Genomic DNA, 20,052 nt, shown 5'->3' with positions numbered 1-20,052 from the left:
TGCCGTGTGTCTGGCAAAATAAAGTCAAGACCCTCAAAAGTTACAGTTTATTTCATTTTAAGGATGAGCACCAAGCAACATCTCCAGGTGCTCCTTTGAGAACCAGGGCAAAAAAGTTATGTGCACCCCTGGATATATCCCTTAAGAAGGTGGGGTAGGGTAGTTTTGGAGTTTTGCGCTAGAATTTGAAAATACACAGCCGGAAAAATTCTGCCACTTCCTTACAGAGCCCCTCCTCCTACACACACTAACGCGCACACGACCATGAGGGCAGGAGATAAATGTGTGCACAAATGGAAGGCTGACAGGCAGGTAGGCCATCCAGTCATTTTAGCTGGCCCGGCTAAAATGATTGGTCGTGCTTTTTACAGTACTACAGCTTCCACAGATGAATTTTTTGTATGGATTTGTTGTCAAAGCACTTCAGATATTCATTGCTATCGGGATGTTAAGAGCATTCCATGGAATATAACAACAAGTGTATCTCGAGCCGGTTTCTCAAACTTACCTACCCCACCTTTAAGTGCTCAAAAGATTGGACAGGTATTCTTTAGCAGATTAAAAATACACCAGGAAATACCACAAAGCCTGTGTAGTCCCACTGCTGAATACAGAGGTACTTAAAAGTAGAAATTCCAAAGTGTAGGAATACTCTGTTATAAGTGAAAGGACTGTATTCAACATTTTACTCAATTAAAAGTACAAAAGTATTAGCAGTAAATGATTCTGTACTTAGAGTACTCATTGTGTGTAGATTAGCCCATTCCAGAATCATATATATTATATGTTTTAATTACAATTATTGATTTATTCAACAATGTCAAGCGAGTAGAAATAATTGTAATTATTGTATTTACTGCGGGTCGTTTGTGAATTGAATCCAGATCCAACTAAAGTCCTATAACCTATGTGTTCTCATTGTTTATCATTAATCTTTAACTGTAGAAAACAGAAATATCCAAGTAAAGTAAAGGCACCTCAACATTTTACTTAATTATAGTACTTGAGTAAATGTTCTTAGGTACTTAACACCACTGAGTTTATATTATCATTATGATGCATGTTTAGGCCTACATACCATACATTTACCTAACATTACATTGTAGGACGTTACAGTAATCTCCCAACACTAGAATATAACGTCGCTTCTCATTGGTGGAATCCAACCGTCCATCAGAAGGAGGGTCCAGTCAGGTGCAGCATTACATGACAGTGTGGATGATGTGTTCAATGTGTGTACAGGTTGCAGCAAAACTGTTGATAATTTCACGGCTGAAGCTTTAAAGACGATTTGACACTAGCCATTCGTTTACTACAGTGCTACTGACAGGTATGTAGCCTACTGTTAAACCAGTTATACATTTCTGTATCAAATGTTATCAGTTATCACGGGCACAAACACTGAGGAAAACAAGTGAACTGATTCCATCCAGAGTGCAGCCAGTGGGTCTGAAACTATGGTCTGAACCGGGCTTTGCTGATGTACCCGCTACGTTCAGGGACCTCTGTACCGGGACAGGGCATTCAGGGGAAGTTCAGTCAGGGATGTTGTTAGCAAGTAGGCTACAGGCCAGTCTGGGTATGAGCACTTTGCAAACCGGGGGAGGGGAGGGATAGCTTAGAGGAGAATGTTCTCTCACCTCGAGGAAACGAAAGTGATTTCTCTAACATGAACAAGTGTGTGTTTCTGCAGGAATCAACGCGTCAATGTGTTTCTTTTGTGGCTTTAGATCTTTACACCCGTCTCTGTCGCCAACAGTACAATTCATCATCTAGTGAAGTGCTGCGTTTCTGTACCACTGTCAAAGTACGCAGCATTACACAGAGGACTTCCGGTTCACATAACAACAAATAAAGTATTGAATTAAGTTTAAGGTAGAAACAGTAGGCTATTCCAAGCACATATTTCGAGCCAGTGTTACATATGCTCCTCTATATAAACATTTCACTGTAATAAATACAGAGTGTATTTTGGCTTTTAGCAGTTGAAAGGTGCTCTACTGAAGTACATCCTCCACAGAGAGCGCCGGTACAAGCTTCTCTCCAACATCAGAGGCCTCCTGGTCTGGGCACTATGTTTCCTGCAGCCTTAACAGATGGAACAGAGGCTTCAGAGATCATCAAATTCACCACAGAATACACATACTCATTTGACGAGGACATGTTTTCCTTTAGGTTATTGGTAATTACTGTAAATACAGAGGTGGGAGAAGTACTAAGATCTTGTACTTAAAATAAAAGTAGAAGTACCAGAGTGTATGAATAATCTATTACAAGTAAAAGTCCTGCATTTAAAAGGTTACTCAAGTACGAGTAGAAAAGTATTAGCATTAAAATATACTTAAAGTAGCAAATTATGTAAAAGTACTCATTATGCAGATTGATCCATTTTAGAATAATATATATGTTTTGACTATAATTATTGATGAATTAAAGTGCTCAAACTCAAGTGCAGAAAATATATTTCACATCATTAAACCAAATCTGCAAAGTAACTAAGGTATTAAATAAATGTAGGCCTAGTGCAGTAAAAGTACACCATTTACCTCTGAACTGTAGTGGGGCAGACGTTCAAAGTAGCACCAATTCAAAATAGTAAAGTAGTAGTAGGCTATCTCAAAATTGTACTTATGTACAGTAGCCTACTTGAGTAAATCTACTTAGATACTTTACATAAATGATTAAATAAAGCTCCGATGCTTTAAAGGAAATCGTCTTTATTTTGGTAACACATCGCTGAGCTTCCGGTTTGCTCGCGTGCAATTTGGATGTACTTGACAAAGCTGTGTTTCGTACAGCCAGTGCCGAACTGTTATGATGTGTCAATAAGTTAAAAAGGTGGACGGCATCAATGATGAGAGGGCCCCCCCGGCACCTGAGCAGGATATCAGAGGTATGTTCAGGACATTAAGGGGGGGGTTCATGACAGAGAAAGTGTGCTTTCATTGATTTTCCGTTTAAACCCGGTCTCACCCTCTCAGTCTGTGAGAAATATTATGATCGTTGCTTGTGGACATGATGTCCGCCTGCTGACTCTCCCCTCAGTGACTGCTGCTTTCCCCCGCCATTTAGTTGATAAGCGATATTATACAGCCTACCATACGTGGTTGACACTTTTACTGTGTCGCTCCACTCCTCTTTGAAAATAAATGGCAAATCAACTGTTTCTCAGTGAGGTGGTGTGACTTGCGCCCCCCCCCCCCCCCCTCCTCCCTCTTCCTATCCGCATCAAACCTGCGTTGTGTGTAAACGAACAGTTGCAAAAGCACAAACCAGTATTGTGTTTAGTCGGTGAGTTTAGAAAGCAGCTGTGGAAGAAGCTTCTCCTGTTTCGGAACCATTGCATGTTAAAACCGTGACACGTCCAGTTAGCGAGCTGTAGAGCTAGCAGGCTAACTAGCTACTTTTATTCCTAGTAACAGTGCGAGGAAATGGAGCCACGGCTCAGACAACACTGTGCACAGATGCACGAGCCGGGGTAGAACATCCCCAGTTTCATTAATCACTGTGGATGTTGGGAGACATTTCGACGACATTGTCCTCGCAGAGTTTGACAGCAGTGAAATATGTCCAATACTGTACTTTGGGCTTCTCCTCCAAACCAAAGCAAGATGGACTCTCATTCGGCGTGTCTGTCTTGTCAGAGCTCACAGATCGACATTTTGCACGGAAATAAAAATATGTGCTTGGAGGTAGAATCTTAGTATGTAGGCATTAACCGTGATGTATTCGCATACACAACATATGTGCTGTTATCGAGCGTAAGAAGCTCAGAACAGCAGCTCAACACTTCACTCCCGAACAGTCCAGCCGAGCATCAGCAGTTCACCTGAGACACGTTAAAGCCCGCTCGTGCCACTCGTGCCGCTTCATTAGCCTGTGTCATGGAGAAGTGCATTTAGTGAGCGCAGGGTTTGGCCTACATGTTTTGGTTTTGGCCACAAGGGCGGATCGCCTGCACGATTAAGTGATCAGAAACGAGATCAGACAAAATGTCCCACCGTATTCCGGAGCTGACGAGGTGCTAAACTGGGTCAATTGTACATGTATTTGTTTGCAGAGTTGACGGTGTAACAAATGACTGAGAACAGTGTCTTGTATTTTATAGGTCATCATCATTGCATGACAAAGGCTGTGGCAGATTCATCATCATCACTCATACAGTATTTCCATAGTTTTTTCTTCAGTAAGTATCCCTGTTTTCCACTCAACATTCATAAATACATACACTGGCATGTAGTCTGGATGATGTCCTGAAGAAAACATTGTCTTAGACATCCTGAACAAGTGCAACCATGTTGAGAAATACAAACCAATTGAGGAACATACAGGCAGGATTGATGACCAATGCTTAGTTTTTTCCACTAATCTGTAGTGTGTGCAGAACATTTACATGTGCCCCTTTTATAATGAAAATGATATACTGTTATGGGTTGCTTTTTTCCAACAACTATCTTGTTTTGTTGGAGAGAACTTAAGTTTAATAAATTGCAGTTTCCTACACTTAGTTGTGTTTTGACAGTATTATGCTTAATAACTCAAAATGAAGGACTTGAAGGTGCAAGCATCAAAGATACACTTCCCATACAGCAATCTATCATTGTAGCCCTGTCATATTTAGGAAGATAATAATTGTTGATGTTACCCTTACCTCTGAAATGTGCTGACAGCCTCTTTTAAATCACTTTACATAACTTGATTGAATGCAGCAGTGATAGTCGTTTGGCTAATTGACCACTGTCTGTTGTGACTTTGTACCTTTTGTCTTCTTCACAAGAAAAACATGCCAAGAAAAGCTCTAACAAAGCACTAAGTCCACTAAATGATCTTTTTCACTTCAATACGAAGAGTTGTTCTCCTCTTTTTGTCAGATAATAAATAATATTTCAAATAATTAGTTGTTAGATTTTTCCTTCCCTCTTATTGGGACGAAAAAGTCGTCCATAGCACTTAAACTGCTTTTTGTTTAAAGTCTCAGTATAGGTGTATAACAGTGTTTCTCAAACCTTTTCATACCAAGGATCTTAACCAATAAAAAAACACTCGCGGACCACCTAACTCCACAAATATCCAAAAACAATAGGCCTGCTTACCACTCCAACAGTTTATAACAAATTACAGCCTAATAATGACAGCTTAACCTTCTCTATATCGCCTCGTTCACACATTAAATCAACAATACAAATACAACTACAGATTATATAAGCATTTAGTTCAAATGCGATTTAAAATGCTCAGGTTTTACACCTCTTATGAAATGTAGACTACATTTATTACGGAGTTTAGGTCCGAGCCAACAGATTCACAGATCGTTGGCTACTGATATGCAAAATAGGCCGTTGTGTCCTTGGGCAAGACACTTACCCGCATTTGCTCCTGTGGGTAATGTCCGCAGTAATGACTCTTACATGTCTAATATGTGTAATGTGTACTTGTAAAGCGCTTTGAGCACCTGTAAAAGCGCTCTAATAAAAACTGTAATGCATTATTATTATTATTATTATTATTAAAATACACCGCATGGAGTACGACACAAACCTCCGCTGTGGATTTTCAAAACAAAATACAGTAAAACTATAGTTTTCAGGAGTACTTTTCCCAGGAATAGTTCCGATAGTTCCTGGGATTTTGCATTCACACCAAAAAGATCTGGAACTAGAACTTTTTTTTGGGAACCTTTACAACCCTTTTTAGTCCCTGCTAGAGAGCAGGGACTTTCCTGGGAAGAAAAAGGTTCCAATTTCTGATTGGCTGGGCGAATTGCAAACCACGCCCCGTAAAACTCTGAAAAGTTTTTGTGAAGCCGCCATTTTATTTGCTCGCATTAGCATTATTAGCATTAGCCCAGCGCCCCAACAGAGAGAGACTAACTTATGGCAACACAAAAAAAACATGGGAGCGGTGGAGATGAGGAGGTGTTGGCGCTTCTGGCGATTTACTCGGAAGGCTATTGAAGCCAGTCCCCAACTCCGGGGACCTCCGGCCGGGGAATTCGGGTTGCAGTATACGCCGTGAAGTTGTTTGCGGCCTGCCAGTAAACCCAAAGCAGAAGAAGAAGTGACGTCAGCGGCTCCCTCAGGGACTTATTCCGGTTTGAACGTGATTTTCTAGATAGTTCCAGGAAATAAAAGTTCCGGGAACTATTCCTGGGTAAAGTACTTGGTGTGAAAGCGCCTTATGGTCGCAGGCCCAAGTTTAATTCTCTGAGGTCTAAGCCATTTTTTCACGTTAGGCTCGTGTGGGCTTTTTTTTTGTAAAAATGCTATTAAAACATGAACCTTGGTGACCATTGGGCTGGCCTGCATGGTCTGCCTACAAAACAAAAATAAAAAAAACGTATTTGCAGCCCCAACAACAGCCTCTGATCATCAACAGACTTCATGCAATGCTTCATTGGATGCATATATTAGATAATAATCTCTATCTAACTCCTAAAACATCTAAATCTACTTCCAGCATGGATAAATGTTCATACAAGACATTCATTGTTTGTTTAATACACTTCTTGAAATCAAAAAAAAAAACATAGTTTTTCTAGAACAGATTACAAATCGCCTGGAAATGGTACAAACAAGTGGCAACATGTGTGACAAAGGTGTTGCGCTGGGCTATATCATGAAACTTAAGCTCGCTCCATTGCGGAGATACTCCCGCGAGAGTGCGGAAAACTTAAATGTATTTATTTATTTCAAATGTGAAATGTTACCAATATACTCACGGACCACTAGGGGGCGCTCACGGACCACCAGTGGTCCGCGGACCACACTTTGAGAAGCACTGGAGATATCATGACACCATTTTGAAACTCCACCAGCTCCAGTCACAATGTAGTTCAGTAATCTATTACTACTATTATTTATTATATACTATTGTATATCTATTACTCCGCAAACGCCTCCACACAGAGGCTCTGGTCGTAAGTTTTTATTTCATTCCACATCTCCACACTCCATCCCGTCCATTCGGTCCTGTCACACGCCCACACGACGCCATCACAACAAACAACACGTGAATCTGACCAATCTCCTTCTACTCCCCCGGTCCACACAACCCCCCCCAATGCAACGTCACCTCAGAGCAGCCCTGCTCAACACACGCTCCATTCACAGTAATAGCCACATTCTGAATTCATTAATTAAAGACAATAACCTGGACTTTCTGTATCTGACCGAAACATGGCAAAAACCCCTGGACTATTTTTCTTTAAATCAAATCACCCCAGCAGGATTCGCATACATTGACAAACCTCGCCCACAAGGGCGGGGTGGTGGTATAGCTGCTATTATCAGAAAGGAAATAAAAGCTACCATAATCCCCATCCCTGATGTTTCTTCATTTGAACACCTGATCTTCAAACTCTCTGGTCCCACTCCCCTGGTCACAGCCATCATCTACCGTCCCCCGAAGCCAAACCCCTCCTTTCTCTCCGACCTCTCTGACATTCTCACTCAGCTTTCTGCCATATCCCCATCTGTTCTCCTCTTAGGGTGATTTTAACATTCATGTTGACGACCCGACCTGCAAATATGCCTCTGAATTTAAGGAAACCCTTCACTGCTGCAACTTCTCTCAACACATCAACTTCCCAACACACAGCCGTGGTCACATCCTGGACTTGGTCTGCTCCACTGGTCTCACCATCCATCATCTGTCCAGCCTCAATCTCCACATGTCTGATCACCTGGCCATCATCATGGACATCAACATCCCATCCCCGCCCAAAAGCAAAAACGCACAATAACCTACAGAAATCTCAAATCCATCTCACCTTCAGCAATCACTGCCTCCATTACCTGCAAGATGTCTGTCTCCCCCCCCCCCCCACTTTTCTGAAAACCCATCTGAACTTGTGGACTATTATAACAGCACCCTCTCCTTCTGTCTCAATGAACTGGCCCCCACAAAAACAAAAAAATGTCTCTTTTCATACACTCCGCCCCCTGGTATACCCCCGAACTCAAGGAAACGTCAACTTGAACACCAACACAAAAAAACCACACTAACAGTCCATCTTCAAATCTACAAAGACTATCTCCAGCAGTACAGTAACGCACTCAAAGCAGCCCGGTCTAATTACTACTCACAACTCATTCAGTCTGGCTCCAGCAACCCCAAGCGTCTGTTCTCCACCATCAGCAAACTTCTCAAACCCTGTGACAACGCCACCTCGTCCTTCACCACCGAACAGTGCAACTCCTTCCTCTCGTTTTTACAAACCAAAATCAGCAACATTTACAGCAATCTGACACCCTCATCAGCACCCCCCACCTCCCCTCCTGGCTCCCCCCCCTTCACCTCACAGCCCCTGTCCCACTTCTCCCCTGTGACCCCCATGCAACTGTCCGACTTCATGACTGGAATTAACTCCACCTGCACACTTGACCCAATGCCCTCCAAATGTGTTAAAGAGAGCCTCCCTGCCATCTCCCAACTCATTGCTACCATCATTAACTCCTCCCTCAGATCTGGATCAGTTCCCCCCTCTCTCAAACTGGCTGCTGTCACACCCATTCTCAAAAGACCTGGACTCACACCTGACATCATGTCCAACTTCCGGCCCATCTCAAATCTCCCCTTTCTGTCAAAATACTTGAATGTGTCATTGCCTCACAACTTAAAGCCCACCTCAGCTCCAATGACCTCTTTGAGCCATTTCAATCCGGTTTCCGATCAAAACACAGCACCGAAACAGCTCTTCTCAAAATCACAAACGACCTCCTCCTCTCCTCTGACTCCGGCAACCTGAACATCCTCATCCTCCTCGACCTCACCGCAGCATTCAACACCATCAACCACACCATCCTGCTGTCCCTCCTCGAATCATCACTCAACATCACCGACACTGCACTCTCCTGGCTGAAATTCTACCTCACCGACAGACATCAGTTTATCAACATCAACAACTGCACCTCCTCCACTGCTCCTCTGTCCCAAGGCGTCCCCCAGGGTTCGGTACTTGGCCCCCTCCTCTTCATCCTCTACATGCTCCCCCTTGGCAAAATAATTTGTCGCCACAACCTTCAATTTCACTGCTACGCCGATGACATCCAACTTTATATCTCAACAAAAACCATCACCCCCACAACACACTCCACTCTCACCAACTGTCTCTCAGAAATAAAAGCATGGATGCAAACAAACTATCTCCAACTGAACAGTGCCAAATCAGACATCATCATCGGCCCCCCATCCCGTATCAAAGACATCCAGAATTTCAACTTCACCATTGACAGCCACACTCTCATATCTGCAACCTCGGAGTCATCTTCGACAGTCAGCTCAAATTCAACCACCACATCAATCACATCACCAGGACCGCCTTTTTCCACCTCAAAAACATTGCCTGTCTCCGCCCATCACTCTCCTCCTCTGCTGCTGAAACCCTGATTCATGCATTCATCACATTAAGACTCGACTACTGCAATAGCATCCTCTACGGCATACCATCCAACCTCCTCAATAAACTCCAACATATCCAGAACTCTGCTGCCCGCCTCCTCACCCACACCCGCTCCCGAGACCACATCACTCCCGTCCTCCAGAACCTCCACTGGCTCCCCGTCCGTCAAAGAATCAACTTCAAAGTCCTCCTCATTACTCACAAAGCCCTCAACAATCAGCCCCCCCCCCTACCTCACATACCTGCTGCACCACCACACCCCCCTACCTCACAGACCTGCTGCACCACCACACCCTTCCCGCTGCCTCCGCTCATCAGAAGCCAACCTCCTATCCATCCCCACCCGCATCAATCACCGGACCTGGGGGGACAGAGCCTTCTCTGTCGCTGCCCCCTCCCTCTGGAACTCACTCCCACAACCCATCAGAGACTGCACTGACCTCACCACCTTCAAAAAACTCACCTCTTCAATCTGGCTTTTAATGTGTGATTGTTTTTGTATTATTTGACTTTAACTTTAACTATATATTTATTTGTTGTTCATTTCTTTTCTTTTCTCTTCACTATATCTGTAAAGCGTCTTTGAGCACCTGTAAAAGTGCTAACAAATTAAATCTATTATTATTATTACTTCATAGCAGTGATTAAACATACCATTGTGGATCTAGTGGAAGGTCAGTTTCTCTGAATATAATTTTAGGGGATAACCTTAATTTAAGTGATAATGTTTTTTACATACAATATAAGCTGATATTTTAGTTTTGGTATTTTACTTTGCCCTGCTTCATAGTAAAAGCCACATTCTGGAACACCATGAAACCCATGACGTGTGAACATCCACGGTTCAATTCTTCTCATTAGTGTTCCTGTACAGCTCTGTAACATATAGGCCATTATTTGATAGAGGGTGGTATCTAATTCAAAATATCACTCCATCAGCATTAAATTACCATCCGTTAATATTTGCAGTTCTGTTTATGTCACTCACAGTATAGGGGAAGGGAAATTAATTAATTTACTAGCATAGTAAATTAAAAGCTAATGAGAGCATGTTCAGGTGAGGGATAGTTTGATATCTTCACATGCTCCCCTGCTCATGTGAAATCAAACCAAAAAAGTTTTGACATGGACAGAGGTCAGCCTCACTTTTCATATTTGAAATGTCCGTCACTATAGCTTGAAGCCAGAGTTCAGCTTATTAAAATAAAGTGTATTACATATATGTATATCAGGATCAGCTCAGTATTCAAATGTTTCAAGTTATATGTACAAATGGCCTGATTACTAATATGTAGGGATGCACGATATTGGTTTTTTGAAACCGATACCGATAACGTCCTGCTTCTCAGACCGATACCGATAACAAAAAAATGTTACGCCACTAATTATTTTAACCGCGATTAACGCATGTGTATTTTTTTCCTCGGCCGCCCCGTAGTTTCAGAGCGCATCGAGTTTAAAATACCATCTACAAGCTGATGCTGACAGCCCCGCTCCTGCCGCCCGCTTGTGGCAGACCACCACTTCCACGCTCACCGGCAGGGCACCGACTGGCTGTTGGGAGGACCGGGAGGGTGTGTGTATGTGGTGGCCCGAGCGAGCGAGAGAGAGACCTTACGTGCATTGCAAACGTGCATTGTTGTTGTTAGCATCTGGTGCTAGCTAGCTGTGCTAACGGATATGGAGCTGTTTAAATGAAAACAGAGGAGCGACATTTCACCACAACTGCGCCGAGCACTTGACTTTATGCAGGAAGCCAGACAGTGGGACATTGTACGAAAAGTCAGCACACTCAGCACGGATAGTGCAACATGATTGCAGCGTCCAGGCAGCTCCCGTTCGAGCATATGCCTTGAGTTGCACATAGCTCCAACGCCCATACCACCGACGACATGTTTGTTTACTGTCCTGACTTCACGAGTTAGGGAGCGCTGGATTTGTGAAAAACTCCCCTCTTCCTAAACCACTAATACCATAGTACTGGCAAAACGGGAGGAGCAGAGTAAAAAACAAGCGCCCCTCATCCCAATCCACCCACACCGCAGTATTTTTTTCTTTTTTTTTACCCAAAAAATATATTGTATATTATCAGGGCTATTAATACTGGTATCGGGTTTATCGGGATGACGTCATAATTCCTAATATCGGACCGATAATTATCGTGCATCCCTACTAATATGTATTTGGTCAATTCCATGCCTATTTTACAAACCTGCTTGAGGTAATTAAATGTTCTGTTTAGTTCATGCACATTACCAGTGGTTATTATTACACATTTAAAACACCAATGCATATATTCACTGTGCATTGTTTGAAGGTCTTATGGTTGTTATTGGTTACTAGGTGCAGTAGTACCATGAAGGGTGGAGGAAGGGGTAAGGAGCCACCTGTTGCAGGGGAGGTCGCTGGCAAGCGTCCCAAACGTAAATGTCTGCAGTGGCACCCACTTCTCTCCAAAAAGGCTCTGGATTTCTCTGAGGAGGAAGAAGAGGAGGATGAAGAAGAGCTGGAGAAGGTAAGTGTGTAATGGCTTGACAGGTCATTTTTATCACCTAATCCTCAAACTCAGGAGAAACAACAGTTTCTCATACAAACAAGACAGAAAACAGGGGACAAGCATTGCATCTGATTGGTTGTGATTGTGTCTCAGCAGCCGGTGCTGTGTGGCCAGCAGCAGGGGTCACAGGTGCAGTGTGGGAGCAAAACAGAGGAAGTGGAGGAGGACTCCAATGAACAGCGGGCTCGGCGGCCAATGAAATGCCTTCCTTCTCTTCTGCAAAAACGCCACCGGCTCCCTGGTGCGGCAGGAACATCCCCGCTTGGATAACCGCGGGGCCACCAAGATCCTGGCCGACTGGTGGGCTGTTCTGGAGCCCAAAGAGAAGCAGAAATACAACCGACATGGCCAAGGAGGTGACGTGCTCTCTGACTCTTGCACGTGTACTATCCCTTTTTCCCACTCTCTACAGTAGCGCCAAAGTAACTTGACAGTGTGAAACATGATTTTACATTATTTTAAAGAACTGGTGCAGCTTTGTTGGTGATAAGCTTTTGGATTGGCTTTATTAGTGTTTAAAAAAAGCAACTTGATATCATACAAAATGCAAAAAAAAAGCTCATAACAAGAGAAAATAGTTGTTCTGCATGAATGTCCGTTTTATTGAAAGACATCATGAAGGCTATTGTGTCTTTGTCTATGTTTAACAAGTTAACCAGCAGGAACCTTTGATTTGATTGACCAACTGCAAACATCTGCTTGTCCATGCAACAGAAAGTGTTAACATTCCAAAACAGCTTTGTTTTGGACATGTTGCTCGTTATAAAATCGTCTTACATTTGTTCTGATCAGAAGTTATAGAAGATGATATCAGGTTTTATGCCTCAGAAACATATTTGATGCCATTAACATGTCCAAAGCATAAACACTACTTTTGCCAACTATCCCAAATTGCACAAAAGTGAGAAGCACAATTATGACTTATAAATCTCCAAATTCATACCTTTTCTATTATTATTATTATTATTATTTGTAAAGGAGTGAGTGAAGGATGGATATTTGTTTAGACAAGGCCATTTTCAATCATTTCTGATCAAACCCTAAACCACACAGTTTTTATTAAGCTAATTTCTCATATTTATCCACAATATTTCATGTTATCGTAAAATACTTTATTTAGTATTGATTCATATATGTTTTGATTGTAACTAAATCATTTATGTTCCTTCAGTACAAGGATGCCTTTATGAAGGCAAACCCGGGCTACAAGTGGTGTCCCGCCACCAGCAAGCCAGTGAAGAGCCCCTCTGCTCCCCCGGTCAGCAACCCCCGCAAAAAAGTTTGGTCCTTCTCTTCCAACTCAACCAAGGACTCCCCCACTGCCAAAAAAGTGCCCAAAACTGATAGCATGCCACAGTTAAACTTTGCCATGGCAGGTGTGTATGATAAAATATTGTTTGTTTCAGTGACCAAGTGACAACATTTTGGATGGTTCTTAACTTCTGTTGTTCTTTCAGACCCTACGAAGATGGGAGGCCTAAGCATGCTGCTGTTAGCGGGGGAACATGCCCTCACAAACAGAGAGGTAAGCCCCCCATGGGTGCATCCTTACAATGCTCTCAAGTCAGACCAATCACTGATGCTATTTATCTGTACATGTACATTTTATCTTATTTCAATGTGTGACTAGCCCCAGTATTGTGTTCCACTGCAGATCCCTTCCAGCACTAAACCCAGGTCACCTGACCGGCAGCCAGCGAAGGGAACTCCTTTCCAGGGGACAAGGAACAGGTGTGTTCTGAGAACGTGTTATATATATATATATATATTGTTATATATATATATATATATATATTAGGGCTGTCAAACGATTAACAATTTTTAATCAGATTAATCACAGCTTAAAAATTAATTATCATGATTAATCACCATTCGAACTATGTCCAAAATATGCCATTTATTTATGTATATTGTTGTGGGAATGGAAAGATAAATGAAAGAAGGCGGATATATCCATTTAAACACAGTATCTATGTTTATTATAACATTTATTTATAACAACACATGCGCTTTGTGACACAAGTGACGGTACGCATTTCAGAGAGATTACGCACATAACCTGCGTACCAGTTATGTGCACCCCTGTACTACAGCAAAAGTATTCTCCGTCGGGACTTCCTGCAACAACACCACGCCGTTATCAAAGATGTTCTATTGAGAAGACAATCACTACGTGACAAAAGTTTTCAAAACCGTGGCTACTGAAATAAATCTTACTAACTGCTGTCTGTGCAATTTACTCCGCGAGTTGGCAGACTTTATTTTGCTTCCTTTAACACATCATTTTTCATGGTGGGGCTAAAGCCATTTCTTGGTATGGGTGTAGCCTACCCCAGCCATACCCTGGCGCTGCCACTGGTGGCACGTATGGGGCGGGCCATTCTGCACATGCGTTAAATGCGTTAAATATTTTAACGCAATTAATTCTAAAAATTAATTACCGCCGTTAACGCGATAATTTTGACAGCACTAATTTATATATATCGGCTGTCAGTCGATTAAAATATTAATTATCATGCGATTAATCGCATGATTGTCCATAGTTAATCGCAAATTAATCGCACATTTTTGATTGTTCTAAATGTACCTTAGAGGAATATTTTTCAAGTTTTTAATACTCTTATCAACATATGAGTGGACAAATATGCTTTATGCAAATGTTTATTATCATTTGAACAATGACACATATCCTCATGAATATTAAACACAACAACCTCTGAACATTACAAATATTCGCCTCAATTCAACCTGGAACCTCTCATTCAATAATACAATACAAATGGTGTGTGTGTGTGTGTGTGTGTGTGTGTGTGTGTGTGTGTGTGTGTGTGTGTGTGTGTGTGTGTGTGTGTGTGTGTGTGTGTGTGTGTGTGTGTGTGTGTGTGTGTGTGTGTGTGTGTGTGGTGTGTGTGTGTGTGTGTGTGTGTGTGTGGTGTGTGTGTGTGTGTGTGGTGTGTGTGTGTGTGTGTGTGTGTGTGTGTGTGTGTGTGTGTGTGTGTGTGTGTGTGTGTGTGTGTGTGTGTGTGTGTGTGTGTGTGTGTGTGTGTGTGTGTGTGTGATCGTTGGAGCTATGTGCAACTCAAGGCATATGCTCGAACGGGAGCTGCCTGGACGCTGCAATCATGTTGCGCACTATCCGTGCTGAGTGTGCTGACTTTTCGTACAATGTCCCACTGTCTGGCTTCCTGCATAAAGTCAAGTGCTCGGCGCAGTTGTGGCGAAATGTCGCTCCTCTGTTTTCATTTAAACAGCTCCATATCCGTTAGCGCAGCTAGCTAGCACCAGATGCTAACAACAACAATGCACGTAAGGTCTCTCTCTCGCTCGCTCGTGCCACACATACACACCCCCTCCCGGTCCTCCAGATGGCCAGTCGGTGCCTGCCGGTGAGCGTGGAAGTGTGGTCTCCCACAAGCGGGCGGCAGGAACGGGGCTGTCAGCATCAGCTTGTAGATGGTATTTTAAACTCGATGCGCTCTGAAACTACGGGGCGGCCGAGGAAAAAAAATACACATGCGTTAATCGCGTTAAAATAATTAGTGGCGTTAATTTTTTTTTGCGTTATTAACGCGTTAACTTGACAGCCCTAATATATACTCTATATACACTATACCCTGATACTCCTATGTTGGGTTGCAGTGGCTTGTGGTTGAAAGTAACCAAGTATATATACACAGGCACTGTACTCAAGTAGAAGTTAAGGTGTGTATGTTTCTATTTCAAGAATGATTTGTGATAGATTCTATTTACAAAAGGGATCCTTACGGAGCCCCTAAAGCAGGGGTGTCAAACTCAAGGCCCGGGGGCCAAATCCGGCCCGCAACTTCATTTCATGTGGCCTGCAAAGAATATAATATGTTTATTATACGGTTAAATGCCGCTTTACAGAAGCACATTGCCCATAAACTACATGTCCCACAATGCATCTCAAATTAGACTTTTTGTTTTTTTTGTTTTTCCAGAATTTGGCTTTTCTTTTTAAATCATTTTGTGACATGCTCACTGAAGAGACTTAGAATTGTTTGCCCTAGACTTCTGCTTTCAGTCGTAGTTAATTATGAAGTTATTACCCTATCCGATAATAATCCAATGCAGAAGCAATAATATAATAAAATACATTATTTTATATATATTAAATATTTATTCTTAGGAAAAAAAAGTATCTTGTGCGCACGATATAGATTCTCTTGCGCACGCGAAAGTTACCGGTGCGCCAAGTAGGAAGTGGAGCACACAGGAGACGACCGTTTCATTGCAGACTGTTATGTTTATGTGGGGAAATGGCAGTGCATACATTATTTGAGATATATTTCGAACTCAGACTTAATTTTAAGGACATTTCGGCCAGAGGTGTAGAGCTATTTGTTTAAGACCAGATTGGCAGGAGAGTCTGCCTTGATCTATGAATTCATGTCTGTGACTCTCACTGTATCTGCTGCCCACAGCTGTTTTATAGAAGGAAAGCCTCCTTCATGAAATGGCTGCAGCACCAGGACGTGTAACTCCGCCTCTGAAAAGAGCAGCACCAGCTGCAAAGAGCTGTGCCTTTTTACGCAACGCCTTCACTGTGTTCAAGTTAATCAGAACAGCTAAAGAGCGACCGCAGGCTGCTACGTTTTAACCACACACACCTCTACACACACACACACACACATACCTCTACACACATCAAACTGCCCGATTAGTACACCATTTTATACATTTTATTATAAGGAGATGTGTATAAATTACTTTTCATGGTAATTTGAAAACAAATGCCGGTGTCGGACACACACACAAACACACCGAATACATAGCAGAGCTGAGCAGAGCACAAACACACACACACACATCATGCGCCCTGGTGACCGGACATCTCCTTCATAAAACGAGTAATAGGGGGAATAATCTGGCAGTTTGATGTGTGTAGAGGTGTGTGTGGTAATGTAGCAGCCTGCAGTCGCTTGTTAGCTGTTCTAATGAAGATAAACACAGTGAAGGCGGTGCGTAAAAGGCACAGCTCTTTGCAGCTGGTGCTGCTCTTCTCAGAGGCTGAATTACACGTCCCGCTGCCAGGGGCGGCGGGTGCTGTAGGCTAGGGAAGGTTAATTTTGCGCATTTTGAGTAAAATACTGTGGGCGAGTGAGCACGCACACACGCAATGACATTTTTACCAAGTCACTGACGCTATACTATGTGAGTGCCCTAGAGGGTTTCAGAGCGCCGTGATGCGCCTGTTTGATCGATGCCAGAAGCGCAGGTGTATGGGGGTTATTCCCTATCTTTATTCAAGAGCGTGGTATTTAAATTTGAGAGCATACTTTATTGATTTCTTTCCCTCAAACCCTGTCCTCGCACTCAAATAGTGCCTGCTTGCACTTAGATTTGCTCTGCTTCTGCTCAAACTATACGCTTGCACTCAGATATATTGCTGCTTACAGATTTGTTCTGCTCTCAGATTTATTCTGTGCGCGCTCCAAATTTTTGTGCAACAATCCTGTCAAAATCCCTCAACCAATAGGAGGCCTGGCCCTGGTGTCCTTGCGGGTGCGTTCGCTTTACTTATTACAGCGTCCCGTAAGGGCGGTTACTCTTTGGTTTATAAACTCCCGCCCTCCACGGCTTTATAACATAGCATGTACTGCACTTGTTTGATTTACAACTACCTTACATAATAGCTACGTTCAGTGGCGGACTGGGACTAAAATCAGCCCAGGAATAAAATAAAATCGTCCCTCTGTTGCCTTCTGCACAGAACATAGTGCGAGGTGGTTGCTATGCAACAACAATAACAGATAGCGAATGTCGGCGTTTAGGTGCTTTTTTTCTGGGGATAGGCACTTCTCAATCCACTCCTCCATAGTAAGCCCACCCCGGAGGTCGAAGTTAACCTTAAATGTTTCCATCTTAAGCTTTGCTAGTTAGTTAGTTAGTTAGTTTCGTGACGGACGTAATGTAACAATTGTAACGGTTCTCAGACGCGGAGGGATACTGATTTGTGAAAAGTAACGACAACTATTCCCTGGATATACGCTCATTATATCACGGCTAAGAAACATCAGATTGCTTGATTTGACTTGTCCGTTTTATAAACATATACTAACTGTGCTTAACCCCCCCCCCAAAAAAAAGTTGTAAATCAAACAAGTGAAATACATGCTATGTTATAAAGCCGTGGAGGGTGGGAGTTTATAAACCAAAGAGTAACCGCCCTTACGGGACGCTGTAATAAGTAAAGCGAACGCACCCGCAAGGACACCTGGCCTCCTATTGGTTGAGGGATTTTGACAGGATTGTTGCACAAAAATTTCGAGCGAGCACAGAATAAATCTGAGAGCAGCAATATATCTGAGTGCAAGCGTACAGTTTGAGCAGAAGCAGAGCAAATCTAAGTGCAAGCAGGCACTATTTGAGTGCGAGGACAGGGTTTGAGGGAAATAAATACATAAAGTATGCTCTCAAATTTAAATACCACGCTCTTGAATAAAGATAGGGAATAACCAGTGACGTGCGGTGAAGTTCATGGCTGGTGAGGCACTGACTTTTTCAGAGTCAGATTTACAAATATTATATTCTGACCTTAATCGAAATATTCGGTTATTTTCAAAAGCTTTTTTGGTCTGATGCTTCAATTCATTTTAAAACAGACTGTTCAACAAAAGGATACCCACAATCTAAATATTGGATTGTTCTTTCTTAGTAAGATCCTATTTTCATTACCAATGGTGGTCTTACCTTGACTTGAAGATGAAGTCCATGCTATCCTTCTGGACAACAATCTCTATTACTTTTTTGTAAAAGTCCTCCGTATCTTCCTCTAGTTTCAAAAGTCTAGCTTGTTGTTCGCGTCTAGTCTACCGTCTCTGCGTAGAATAACAGTAGCAACAAGGACCTGTGGGCTCATGTGCGCCCCCTTCAGTGCGGCAGAGGTTATGGCTGCCTCCCCTGGTGCTTTTTTCATTGCCGTTGTATGATGAGACCAGCGAGCCTAAATATCATATATACGTGAAATAAGTTATTTAGAGACTATGGATGGCGAGGATAAATGTAATAAAGGGATCTACACACATTACATTGGTGACATACAGTGAGATGGTGCAAGCATGCGCTTAGGGCCCGCTTTCCAGCCAGTTTCTGTGAGGTGACGCATTCTGAGGTGAGGCAGATCTCATCTGTGCCTCACCTTACCCCACAGTAACTGGCTTGAGCGCGCTCACAAAATAAGTGCCCGCGCTAAATTAGTGCCCGCGCTCCAGCAAGTTACTGTGGGCTCACGAGAGGCAGAGCTCGTCCCTGCCTCACTTCTCATCGCTACCCGTAGTTGTAGCGGAGCTCGGCAAATTAGCTGATTTTGACTATAAAAAGCGATTGGAATCATACAGAAATCACACTTACAACACAGATCAGTGGAGACATTTTATTATTATTACTATTTAGTTTTTCTTTAGTTGTTTTTCCGTTACATTGTAGTATGGCCAGTCTATGAGTATGACAGGTGAGGCTCTGCCTCCCCTGCCTCCCCTGACTGCACGTCGCTGGGAATAACCCCCATACAGGTAACGGTCATCACAATGGCCAAGCGACCAGGAGGACATCGCGATCTGAGGGACTTCATATTTAAAAATACTAAAAATAACATTTCAGGTAAGTCAAGAGTCAGTAATCTTAGTCATTACTCATTACTTTACTCACCAAAGGTGGAATCTATGGACATAAGCAGCAATAACAACTTAGTTTGGAGTTATACGTGTTTCTCTCGTGTTAGCTAGCTGGTAAGACTCAAAACTGTTGATGAAATGATACCACCAGCACCAGAAGAGCTGAAACCCCTCCTTCAAGCAGTGAACACTCTGGTCATCTCCACAGCTGAGTGTGAACGTGGGTTTAGTCAGATGAACATTTGAACCACAACTAGAAGCTCCCTAGAGGTAAAAAGCATGTCAGCCTTGCTTTTCATCAAGTGTGTTGGCCCTCCACTGAACAAGTTCAGACCAGAGGTATATGTCAAGACTTGGCTTCAAAGCCATTGCTTAGCTAACAATCCGAAAGCAAGAGCCAGAAAAATTGAGACCAAAAAGCATGATTATGAAATCTTTGGAAACTTCTATGAGATGGG

General features: G+C 42.8%; 1 protein-coding gene across 1 annotated transcript in view; it reads left to right on the top strand.

The window, feature by feature from the left end:
* The first annotated feature begins 2,762 nt into the window (after positions 1 to 2,762).
* LOC117557216 (HMG box transcription factor BBX) overlaps positions 2,763 to 20,052 on the top strand; it is a 40,757-nt gene continuing 23,467 nt past the window's right edge. The window contains 10 exon segments of the mRNA XM_034232934.1: positions 2,763 to 2,893; positions 4,109 to 4,186; positions 11,744 to 11,915; positions 12,051 to 12,155; positions 12,157 to 12,294; positions 12,296 to 12,313; positions 13,129 to 13,333; positions 13,415 to 13,482; positions 13,612 to 13,644; positions 13,647 to 13,688. Coding sequence (XP_034088825.1) covers positions 11,757 to 11,915; positions 12,051 to 12,155; positions 12,157 to 12,294; positions 12,296 to 12,313; positions 13,129 to 13,333; positions 13,415 to 13,482; positions 13,612 to 13,644; positions 13,647 to 13,688 — 768 coding nt within the window. The 5' untranslated portion in view covers positions 2,763 to 2,893; positions 4,109 to 4,186; positions 11,744 to 11,756.

This window comes from Gymnodraco acuticeps, unplaced genomic scaffold, assembly GCF_902827175.1.
Source record: "Gymnodraco acuticeps unplaced genomic scaffold, fGymAcu1.1, whole genome shotgun sequence".
NCBI classification, from domain to species: Eukaryota; Metazoa; Chordata; class Actinopteri; order Perciformes; family Bathydraconidae; genus Gymnodraco; species Gymnodraco acuticeps.
Note: the sequence above shows the minus strand (reverse complement) of the source record. Positions and strands in the feature narration are given on the sequence as shown.